Source organism: Hemitrygon akajei, chromosome 5 (genome assembly GCF_048418815.1).
Source record: "Hemitrygon akajei chromosome 5, sHemAka1.3, whole genome shotgun sequence".
Taxonomy (NCBI): domain Eukaryota; kingdom Metazoa; phylum Chordata; class Chondrichthyes; order Myliobatiformes; family Dasyatidae; genus Hemitrygon; species Hemitrygon akajei.
In genome coordinates, this window is record NC_133128.1 from 124,094,059 (window position 1) to 124,106,620 (window position 12,562).

Here is a 12,562-nt window from a genome sequence, read left to right on the forward strand (position 1 = left end):
AACTTCCTCACCAGGAGACAACAGTCTGTGTGAATTGGGTATAACATCTCCACCTCATTGACAATCAACACTGGCGCACCTCGAACGCTGCTCTACTCCCTACACCCACGGCTGTGTGGCCAGGCACAGCTCAAATGCCATCTATAAATTTGCCAACGACACAACTATTGTTGGCAGAATTTCAGATGGGGGCGAGGAGGCGTACAAGAGCAAAACGGATCGGCTGGTTGAGTGATGTCACCAGTAAGACCAAGGAACTGATTGTGGACTTCAGGGAAGGTAAGTCGAAGGAACACACACCAGTCCTCATCAAGGGATCAGAAGTGGAAAGAGCGAGCAGTGTCAAGTTCCTGGGTGTCAACATCCTCTCAGGATCTATACTGGGCCCAACATATCGATGCAACTACAAAGAAGGCACAACAGTGGCTGCATTTCATTAGGAGTTTGAAGAGACTTGGTACAACACCAAAGACTCTAACACATTTCTGCAGGTGTACCGTGGAGAGCATTCTAACTGGATGCATCGCCATCCAGAATGGAGGGGTCACTACACTGGATCGGAAAAAGCTGCAGAATATTGTAAACTCAGTTAGCTCCGTCAAGGTGTCCCAGCATCCAGGACACCTCACAAACGTGGTGCCCCCTTCGCCCAGGGCATGCCCTCCTCTCATTTCTCCCATCAAGGTGGTGGTACAGGAGCCTAGAGAGACAAACTCAATTCTTCCTCAGTATTTTCTTCCTCTCTTTTTGCAGAATTTATTTAATTTTCTTATATATACTTATTGTAATTTATAGTTTTAATGATTATGTATTGCAAGGAGCCAAACCACAGATCTGAATACTAATTTCTCTTCACTCCCTGCCTGATTCTATGATGCGTTCAGCCATCACTCTGACAGCCTTATCCACCAGTGACAGCCACAGAGTTCTACACCACTTGATATGCCTTTGAGCCGATACATCCCAAGTCCCACTGAACGCTTCCTACAGTGTGGCAATCAGAACGGCTTCCCAGTTTTTTTTAATACTCAATGCCCTGACTGGTGAAGGCAAGCTAACTGTATACCTATCCACTTGTCTGGGCACTTTCAGGGAGGAAGGGACGTGCACTGGAAGACCCGTCTGTGCATTAGGGTTGTTAAGAGTCGTGTCTTTGATTGAATACGTTCATCAACCAGGTGACCTCAATATGCAACGCCTCCTCACACTTGTCTGGATTAAGCTTCTTCTGCCATTTCCAACAGATCTAGGATAGTACCATACAGAAACAGGGCCGTTGGCCCACACTGTTGTGCCAAGGCAATTAAATTAGTCATCAAAAGGCCAATTCAATAGACAAGTGTTCAGCTCGCTGCTTACAAGTTTTACTCGTCTCTGCATTGAACTGAGGCTGCGGCCTGCAGCTAACGGGCTCCGGGAGCAGCTACAGTGATCAACTGGCTTCGGACTCACTTTAGTGAACTTCAGTTCTGAATGCTATTTGCTTACTTTTATTGTTTGCACGATTTGTCTTTTTTTTCCCCCCTGCACATTGGGTCTTTTTTATTGAGTTCTATTGGTTTTCTTTGTTTTGTGGCTACCTGTGAGGAGATGAATCTCAAGGTTGTATAATGCATACGTACGTCGATAAGAAATGTACTCTGAACTTTGAAATGGTCAACTAAATTAATCCCTCTGCCTCCACGATGTCCATATCCCTCACATTCATGTGCCCATCTAAACATCTCTTAAAAGTCTCTAATGTATCAGCCTCCACCACCATCTCAAGCAGTGCATTCCAGACACCCCCAATTTCCCTCACATCTCCTTTAAAATTACCTCCTCTCACCCCTGGGAGACAGGATCTATACCCAGTCGCATTCTTTGACAACCTTCCTCACTCTCCACAACTCCAGCAATTCGTGAGTCATCTGCAAACTTCCTCTTACATTCCCATTCAAAAGCCACAAGGACGAATGGAGACGTGAGGAACGTGCAGACGCTGGGATCCGGAGCAGCAACCAATCTGCTGGAGGAACGCGGCGCTCTGAGTAGCATCGTTCATTCTCCGTGACCACGTGGGATTCCTTCCGCTTCTCCGGTTTCCCCCACGTTCCAAAGACATTCAGTTGGGGTTAGACAGTTGCTGGAGCCGGAAGCGTGGCAACGCCTGCAGGCTGCCCCCAGAACAATCCTCGGACTCTGTTGCCTGTACGTTTTGATGTACATGTGACAAATAAAGCTACTCTTTTTCCTTTACTTTTTTTCTTTATCCCTATACCCATCCAAATGAAATTGTACCCACCTCTACCACTTCCTCTGGCAGCTGATTCTATACAAAAAGTTAACAAATTACACGACATATGCCAGTGATACTATATCCAATTCTGATTCCCACTGACATGAGGAGAAAAATTGTCCCTTTAAATCTCTGCCCTCTAGTGTTGGATCCTACCCTGAGAAAAAGACTGATTGTCCCCCTTAACTATAGCCCTGATTGATTGTATTGTTACGTACTCGTGACACGTGACAGTGGTACCCTTGTCACGTGACTGGAGTTGAAGCTATATTGGACTTGAGGTAATGGTCTTGTGATGGTGGAGTGATGTCTTTTTCCTGCCAGTAGAGGTCATGTGACAGGTTTTTAAATTTAATTTAATTTTATTTTTTTATTTTCATTTATCTATCTATTTATTTATTTATTTATTTACGGGGTATAAAAGGAGGACCCCTCCCTGTGAGGAGGGGCAGTTCGTGGCTGGATTTGCCATGTTGACTTCATGCCACTGCGTGATTTAATGTTATGACGCAGTTTAGTTGAAAGATGAAGTTTTATCTAATGCCTAAAGTTTAAAAGGTCATTGCCAGCAGTTTCTTTACAATACTGCTAGTTGAGAATCAGTGGAGAGTGAAGATCAGAGTTCGGGAGTTAAAGATCGAGGAGAATCGATTTCGACGGTGAAACGGGTTCAACCTTGTTTGATCCTTATTCAGAAGGATTTCGTTGACTATTCTCGTGTTAATCCCTGGGAAATACCAGAAAGGATTGAGAATGGTGGTAAAGGAAAGGTCAGTGCCTTTAAGCCGTTTCGTTCCGTAAATTCTTCGTGGGAAAAGTTCAGCTTTGGGGAACCGAAGCAAAACGACGTGAAAGAGAATTTAAATCGTCTTAAAAAGTCTCTCCTTTAAATGGACTGTGAGCATTTTGAACTTTTGGCAATACTACTTTGAAGAACTGTTTTTGCAACATCGCTTTAAGGACTGTAAGCTTCATTGCTTTAAGGACTGTAAGCTTCATCGCTTTAAGGACTGTTTAAGCTGCCGCACAGCAGCTGATTTCCGGTTACGTTAGTGATTTGTTTACTTTTGGGGGGTTTGTTTTCAGTGTTTAATAAATGTGTTATTTGTTATAAAAACCCTTGCCTAACTCATATAGTTATTGTTGCCTGAATCCGTAACAGTATAAACCTCTGCAAGTTCACTAATTTCTCAAAAATCTTGCCCAGTAAGAGAATACTTGATATAGGCCTATAGTTATCCTGTATTATCATGATATAGCTTTTTAAGTAGGCGTTAGACAACCGCAATTTTGAAAGCATCTGGAAAAACGCCAACTTGAAAGGGAGAGTTGATCATTTTTCTAGCAGAATTGAAAACACTATTAAAAGAGTTCTTACGAAGTGTCATAGCGATAGTATTGAGACCACAAGTAAATGGTTTACCTTTTGTTACAATCTTAAGAGTTCTGAATCAGAAATACTTGTAAAGTTGCCTTCTTTTTACTAAGTTGGCTGTAGAGGTTACCAGTATCTGTAGCTATACTCTCCTTAATGGAAGTAATTTCCTTAATAAGAAATATTGTGAACAGTTGGGGCAGGTTCAACAGTCAGTTTATAGTTGAGAACAATATTCTTGAATCATCGCTATTCTCTGTAATCATCTTGGAAAAATGGGCTCTTTTTGCTGAGCATACAGGAGCATGAAAGGAGGTAAGTTTTTCCTCAGACATATTATGTTTGATTTCCAGCCCAGTTTTCCCTCCATTTTCTCCCTGCTACTCTGCACAATCTCTTGAACTCGGACAGAATTGTTTAACCATGGCAATGAGTTACTAATTGGTTTCTTTTTAACCCTAAGTGAGGCCGCTGTGTCAAATTATTGTTGAAAGAATCAATCATTTCATTTACTGAACAGTTTAGGTCACATGGGCCAGATGAACTAGCCAGCTCAGAGAATTTTAATTTGCATGGTAGCATTTTTTAAAAACGATAACTTCTTTTGTGGCCTTGGTTACAGGCAGGAGGGCATCAAACTGTACAGAAAAAATGATCAGAGATAGTGTTATCAGACAGAGAGATATTGATAATATTTAACCCTTTTGCCATTTCCAAGTCAATGGGTGGGTTCAGTGACCTGCTGGGTAAGATGTAGTGCTGCCTAGTAAGATCATGAATTCAGTTGCCACAGAGTTCACATTTCAGCGATCATTAGTGAGAAAACTGAAACCAGCAGCAATGACAATTTCAATATAATGGAATCACTATCTGCAATATAACAGAGAAGAATTCTGAGAATTCCGAGGGGATGCAGACATTGGATTAGGGCAATAAGCAATAACACAGAGCACAGGATCCATACCACTGTTGTTAAACACATGCACCTCAAAACTTAAAAAATTGTTGATAGACAGTAGATTGCACCTAAAATGCTCTTTTGAACAGGGTGGCAAGCCCACCACCCAGGGGCGTATCTATGGACAATAGCGCCTATGGCAAGCACTGAAATTGCGCCCCTGTCCAAACATCTGACACCCATCTTTTAGATAACTTTACCATAATATCAGCTCAAAAATACAAGTCAAGCTCGTTAATCTTTTAATTAACAAGTTATGGCACTACATGAAAATTATAACTTCACCTTCCTTGCTTTCACTGATGCAAATTGGTCTATGATGTGATCAAAGTCAGTTTTTTCAGTTTCTTCTCTTTCTACACTCAGCAGAGCAAGATCACAGAGTCTGCCTTGACCCATAGAGGCTCTCAGATACCAAAGTATTAGTTTTAACTTGCTGAATGATCTCTCACAGCTGGCGATGGAAACTGTGATGGTTAGCATTATCTGAATAGCAATGCGAAGATTGGAGAAGATGCTCTCATCTCCATACTTAACAATAAATTCAAGAAGCTCTTCCAGGTCTTGATATTTTCATATTGACCCGCCTTGATAGCGACATTCTGCAATTCAAAGCCAGGTTCTGAGTAGCAAGGAATTTTATGCAGTGAAGGATTCTCATCAAGATATCACACCGCTTCTGCTTTTCCCTCTCAATCTGTGACTGAAATAACACGTCAATAACTCCTCTGTTTCCAGCTAAATTTCTTTCCATTTCTTTCCACTGTGTGAAGCTTTCCTGATGACTCTATACATTTTCATGAACACTAATCCTTTCAGGTACTTTCCACTGGTTGAATCCACTTCCCTGCTCCAATGAAGATTGATGGTCTGACCAGGAATAGAGAAGACAACAGATACAAGATGCAGACTCTTCAAGAAGGGGAATAGACCAGCCATGAGCAAGTCACTTCCTCACCATGACCATTTCCCAATTTCCTCTTGAACCACATTTTGTTCATTGAGCGGTTATTTGTTGGTAGGAAGGGCCCCTCACTGTTCAGGAAATACTTCAAACCCAGTTTTATTATTTCTGTTCTCAACTTGTCAGGCAGAATTGCTTTTCTAGTATCCTTGTCGAACTTCAGAAGTCCAATGTCATGCTGTTTTCAATTAGTTCTGGTATGACAGTTCGTAGCTCTTTGACACCATCCAGTTCAGTAGGTTCAGTGTCGTCAGGTTCAATCTCGTCAGGTCAAATCTCGTCAATAAACTCAACATCACCACCACCGCCATCGTCTTCCCCTCCTGCCACGTCCACATTCTCTGTGGCTGCCTCACTCTTAATACTCGGATTTATCTGACTTGACTTCCTCCTCGACTTGTGACGCATTTGTACTAGATCCACCTTCGGATTCTAACAAACTTGTAGCAAGTGCAGGCGACTCCATGGAACCAGTCGAACTACTTGTTCCGGGCTTTTCAAAGAAGGTCATGAAGAACTTGCTCGACTTCTTGGCTTCCTCCGCCTCCAACTTTCGTCTCTTCTGTCTTTCAGCTCCACTTTCCTTGTTCTTCCATGAAATGCTTCATGGTCTTCTTACACAATGCGCTGAAATAGGGCCATCCTAGTGCTTCTCCCCCATGATAATCAAAGACAGATCATATATCTGAAGAAAATTCTTTTTTCACTATCCGAGGATGGCTTGTCTGACTGTAATAGAAACTGCTCAGTGGCGCCCAGACACGTGCCATACCTTAGATACACCACTGCCACCACCTCAGCAACTGGGCCTTGGCATGCCTACACTGTCACAGTCCCTGTGAATCTTCTCCACCCCCTCTGTGGAAGCTGCAGTAAGTTAAGGGTTAATATGATGCCAAGGCAAAGATAGTTTGCCAATAGTGTGCAGACAACGCAGAGGACAGAGGCCTTTGAAGTGAGACTTTGATGAAGGTGGTTTCCATTCTGCACAGGAGCAGACTAGAGCCATTTGGCTTACTGAGATAAGATAAGGTTTAAAGAAACACATACCAACAAGGGAATAAGTATCATTGGTTGTTTGCAGTTTCTATTGACTTTTAACACTTGCATTGCAAGGTAGATCTTGCAAGCAAGGAATCTGAACATACCAGTTGGTCAATTTTCGTAACTGCTGGTCAATTTTGTATGAAAATCATATTTTTCTGTTCTGACTTCAGAACAGAGTGGTGACAGGGGCTCTTCTCCTTGTGTACGTAAATAAAGTGTGTTTGAGGAACGAGGGTGAGTTTTCAGAGTCCAGTTAATTGGCGATGGCCCCTCCAGCATAATCACATCTTTCCTATATTACAGTGACCAGAAATGCTCACACACTCCAGGTGAGGTCTTCCCAACATCTTGTACCGCTGTTACATAACATCCCAATTTGTACTCAGCCACCCGAGCAATGATGGAGGGGAAATTTTGCTCCTGGCTCTGTCCCCACGCTGTGACTTGGCCGACTTCCCCAAACTACTGCGTGCCCACTGCTTTGCTCCCCACTCACACCCGTGCCTTCCCTTCCCATCTCTGCACAGCTCTGCCTGTGTGGATTCCAGCTGTGAATAAACGGATGATCCTGTAAGCTCACAGTCAAGTCCAAAGACAGTGCTTGTGCTCTTGCTCAGCCCTCAGTTAGCAGACTTCTGCTGCTAGCTCCAGCAAGCCTTCAAACACCCCCTCTCCCCCCCACCCCTGCCAGTCTCCAGCTCTCCTCACCACAAGCATTTGGACAATTCCTTACGCAAACGTCTGGCACAATTCAAGCTGTTCCCTGCCTCTGGTACTCTGCCTGCTCAGGGAGAGAGTGTACAATGCAACGAAGGCAAAGTAGAACGTAACAATGCAATACAGGCCATTCAGCCCATGATGTTGTGCTGACCTTTTAACCTAGTCTGACATCAATCTAACACTTCCCTCCTATATAACCCTCCATTTTTCTATTAGTCATGAGCATGCCTAAATACCTCCAGTATATCTGCCCCTGCCACCAGTCTGGGCCACACACCCACCACTCTCTGTGTAAACAAGCATAACTTTGAAGGCAACGTAAAATCGACCACAAAACATAGAAGCAGAATTCAGCCATTTGGCCCATCGAGTTTGCTCCTCCATTTCATCATGACTGATTTATTATCCTGCTCAACCCAATTCTTCTCCTTTCTCCCTGTAACTTTTGTAACTTTCTCCCTGTAACTTTGGAGGCCAACCCAGTAGCTTGGCCTCCAAAGTTGTCTGTGGCATGAATTCCACAGATTCACCACCCTCTGGCTAAAGAAACTCCACATCATATTTGTTCTGAAGGGGCTTCCTTGTCTTCCATAGCTGTGCCCTCTAGTCCTAGCTCCCCCACTATAGGAATCATCCTCACCACATCCACTCTGTCTGTTCTTCATGGCAACTTCACAGCACGAGGGGTACTGAGGAGGAAAAGGAACTCACGGACTGGGAGGTGGAGGCAAGTTACCTTGTTCATCTGACGGTAATACTTGTCATAATCAGGAGGATTGTCCCGGACCTGAAAAGATTAGAACAGTAAATTTAGACTTAAAGGAAGGATCAGTCAGAAGCCCACAATTCACATTTTCGTTTCTACACAGCCGGATAAGGCAGGACAGCAGGAGGGAAGGAATCCTGGAAATTAATCCCAGAGACAGAAGGGATCAAGCAATCAGGTGGAGGGAAAAGACCAGGAAGGCTGTGAGAACTAGGTTAGGAGAGGGTCTGGACATTGGGTCCTATAGAAAATATCCTATCCGGATGTATCGTGTCAACTGCTCTGCCTGAGACCCCGAGCAAACTGCAGAGAGACGTGGATAGCACATCACAGAAACCATGGACTCTGTCTACATTTCAAACTTCAAATTTACTATCAAAGTATGTCACCATATACTGCCCTGAGATTCATTTTCTTGCTGGCATTCACAGTAAAACAAAGAAATACGATAGAATCAGTGAGAACTCGCACACCCCAAAACTGACATCAAAGTGCAAGTGACAATTTGCACAAACACACACACACACACACACACACACACACACACACACACACACACACACACACACACACACACACACACACACACACACACACACACACACACACACACACACACACACACACACACACACACACACACACAAATAAATAAATAATACTGAGAACATGAGTTGTAGAGTCCTTGAAAGTAAATTCATAGGCTGTGGCATGAGTTTAAAGTTTCTCCTCTGCCTTGGGCAAGCAGCCAATGTGATTGAAGTCCCCACCCACCCCGGGCATTCCCTCTACAAAAGCCTGAAAGCATATGCCACCAGGCTCAAGGACAGCTTCTATCCCACCGTTACTAGACCACTGAAAGGTCCCCTTCTCAGATAACTTGGGCTCTTTGACTTCACAGTCTGCTGGAGGAGCTCAGCAGGTCAGGCAGCATCTAGAGAGAGGAAGAAGTCGACGTTTCAGGCTGAGCCTGACCTGCCGAGTTCCTCCAGCATTGTGTGTGTATTGCTCTGGAGTTCCAGCGTCTGCAGAGTCTAGTGTTTATGACCTCACTATCTATCTTGTACGGCACTGCAGATTTCCTACACTGCTCTTTCCTTGTAGCATTAACACTTCAATCTGCAACGCTACTGCCTTCCCTTGTGCTACCTCAAAGCACGTGATGAAAAGATCTGTACGGATGGCATGCAAGTCAGTTTTTCCACTTTGCCTCAGGATATGTGACAATACTAAATCGATTTACACTGAGAGCTTGAAACAGGGCATTGTGGGGAGGGGTGGGGGATTCAAGAGTTGGAGAGATTGATGCTGTTTCAGAAAGACAGGAATGGGGTTGAAATCTCTGTGGCCTCACCCAGTAAAAAGCGGTACAATGTTATTATTAATATTTAATTTACTTACTTAGAGGTACAGCACAGAAACAGGCTCTTTCAGCCCATGAACATCCATGTGACCGATTAATCTACTAACTGGTACGTCTTTGGAAGGTGGGAGGATACCGGAGCAAACCCACGTGGTCACGGGCAGAATGTATAAGCTCCTCACAGACAGTGGCGGGAATTGAACCCGGGTCAGTGGTGGGGTAATAGCTTTGCGCTAACCGCCACACCAGCACATCACCTCAAAACCGGCAGATCACAAAAATCACGGGGAAGCAAGCAATCGCCAGCCCTCGAGCACCCACTCGGGGATGCAGCAAGATCAAGTGATGCAAAAGCTCAAGGCAGTACAGAGGACGTGAATCAATTGGCCACGATGGAGAAGTCTCCAGAAGGACCTCACAGGAGAGCGCCAGGCTGGAAAGACATGTGTGAGTTTGCACACTCCATGAACTTGCTGCTTTTGACAACGGGACCTTAGATCTAGAACATGCAGGTACATGGGGGAGAGGCAATGAAGAGAAGGGGGCTGACCCATGCATTCTCGAAATCATCTGAGGCCCAAAGGAAAATCCACAGAGTCAAAGCATCTTTGTGGCTCGTGGCGAATATTAGGATGTCGCGAAAATGGAAAGGTCAATTTGGGCAGCTGGCAGGTCATCAAAGTGGTCAGCTTAACTGGGTGCCAGCATTTCTAACCCACTCCGAAGTCTCTCCTCTGGGATCTGAGCAAGTATCTGGTTGCCCCATCACAGGAGGCTTTGGTGTGGATGTGGAAGTGGTTTGCCAGGAGCCTCCTGCGGAGAGGAACAGTCAACACTTCAGCATTTTGTGTGTGCTACTCTCGACTTCCAGAATCTCTCATTTACCAGGATGCTGCCTGGTTTAAAGGGCACGTGCTATACAAAGTGGTTGGACGGACTTCGACTGTTTTCTCTGAAGTGAAGGAGGCCGAGGAGAGGACTGTAGGTTTATAAAATGAGAGGCAGAGATTGACTAGGCAACTAGTATCTTTTTCCCCAGAGTAGACATATCAAGTTCTAGTGGGCATGCCTGGAAGGTGAGGGAGCTAAGTTTGAGGGAGATGTGAGGCAGTTTTTATATACGCTAAAAAGGAGTGGCAGGTGTGTGGAATGCACTGCCAGGTTTGCTGTCATAGAACACTACAGCACAGAAACAGGCCCTTCAGCCCATCGGGTCTGTGCTGACCTATTATTCTGCTTAGTCCCATCGATCTGCTCCTGGACCAGAGCCCTCCCATTGTCCCATCCATGAGCTTAACCAAATTTCTCTTAAATGTTGAAATCAAGCTCGCATTCACCCCTTCCGCTGGCAGCTCGCTCCACACTCTCACCGCCCTCCGAGTGAAAAAGATCCCCCTCATGTTCCTGTTAAGTATTTCACCCTTAACCCATGACCTCTACTTCTAGTCTCACCCAACTTCGGTTGAAAAAGCTTGCTTGCAGACAGGGTACCTTATCTATACCAACCATAATGTTAAATACCTCTGTCAAGTTTCACTTCATTCTCCATGGTGGAGAAAGCAAATGCAATGGATTCTCAGAGAGGTACTTGACCGAGCTCCCATGAGTTAATTGGTTTGGCACAATATCATGGGCTGAAGGGCTGTTCCTGTGTTACACTACACTCTTAATTGCGAGAACTGACACTGCAATGTAATACTGAAGCTGAAGTAAGAATAGGAGATGTTGAAAACCCTACGGTCACGTACTGAGTGTGGAAAAAGAAACAAAATATTCCACATCAAATGCACTTAAGGCCGCTTTCCATTCTGGTTTCCAGCACCATTTTGGATTTGACTTCCAATACTTGCAGAGCTTTTGATTTTAATACTCAGGCTGGTGTTCAACCAGTGGTTAATATGCCTGGTTGGATGGGTTTAACAATAAAAAAATTGCACAGCTTTTAAAGAAATCCCTCAACAATTTGCAGTTGTATAAACAGAGTCATCTTCCACTCAGTCACAAAAATATATTTACTGACAGAACATATCGTTTGCTCTTTGTAGGACTCCACTATCCCCCTACATCCATTCTCAACAATCCCCACCACCCAGGCCACACTCTCTTCTCACTGCTGCCATTGAGGAGGTGGTACAGCAGCCACACCAGCAGGCTCAGGAACAGATACTACCTCTCAACCATCTGGCTCCTGAACCAGAGTGGATAACTTCATCCACCTCAACACATAGCCGATTCCACAACCTACGGACTCGACAACTCCTGTTCTCTGTATTAATTATGTTTATTTATTCATTCAGTCTATCCTTTTGCCCAATGGTTGTTTATCGGACTTGCTGTGCCGTTTTTCATGGATTTTATTGTATTCCTTTATTCTAAGTGAACACCTGCAAGAAAATGAATCACAAGGGAGCATATGGTGACATATATGTACTTAGATAATACACTGACTTTGATCTACAGAGGAATGACAACTTTTGAAGAAGCAATTGAAACATTTTGGGCCATCCTAACAATACATTAGTCATTAGTAATCGGACATTCTCTCAACAGGGGCAGAAACATTAATTCTGTTTCTCTCCCCACAGATGCCAACTGACCTGTTGAGTCTATACAACATTCTGTTTCCATTTTAGATTTCCAGCACTAGCATTACTTCCCCTTTACTGGAATCTCACTGAATACAAAAGTGATTCGAAACACAGGCGCCACAATCGCATGGCGGTTCGTGCAATGCTGCTACAGCTCGGGGCAGAGTTCAGAGATCAGTTCTGGCATTTTCTGGAAGGAGTTCGTATACTCTCCTCGTGACTGTGTGGATTTCCTCTGGGTGCTCCGGTTTCCTCCCGCAGTCCAAAGACATACCGTTAATTGGTCACATGGGTGCAGTTGGGCAGTGGGGCTTATTTTCCTGTCATTAGGCTAGGGTTAAGCTGGTGGGTTGCTGGGTGGTGTGGCCTGTTTGGCCAGTAGGGCCTATTCCGCCCTGCATCTCAAAACAAAATAAAATAAAGCATCAGGTCATAATATCCACTTGAAAGAACGTGGCATCCATCATTAAAGACCTGTGGTCATCTGGGACATACCCTCTTTG

The 12,562-nt window shown here is 44.4% G+C and overlaps 1 protein-coding gene across 2 annotated transcripts in view; it reads right to left on the minus strand.

The window, feature by feature from the left end:
• The window catches only part of lss (lanosterol synthase (2,3-oxidosqualene-lanosterol cyclase)), a 112,698-nt gene that overhangs the window by 39,399 nt on the left and 60,737 nt on the right, over positions 1 to 12,562 (minus strand). For both annotated transcript variants that reach the window (XM_073046376.1, XM_073046375.1), the window contains one exon: positions 8,079 to 8,129. In XM_073046376.1, the coding sequence (XP_072902477.1) occupies positions 8,079 to 8,129 (51 nt within the window). The remainder of the gene's footprint in view (positions 1 to 8,078; positions 8,130 to 12,562) is intronic.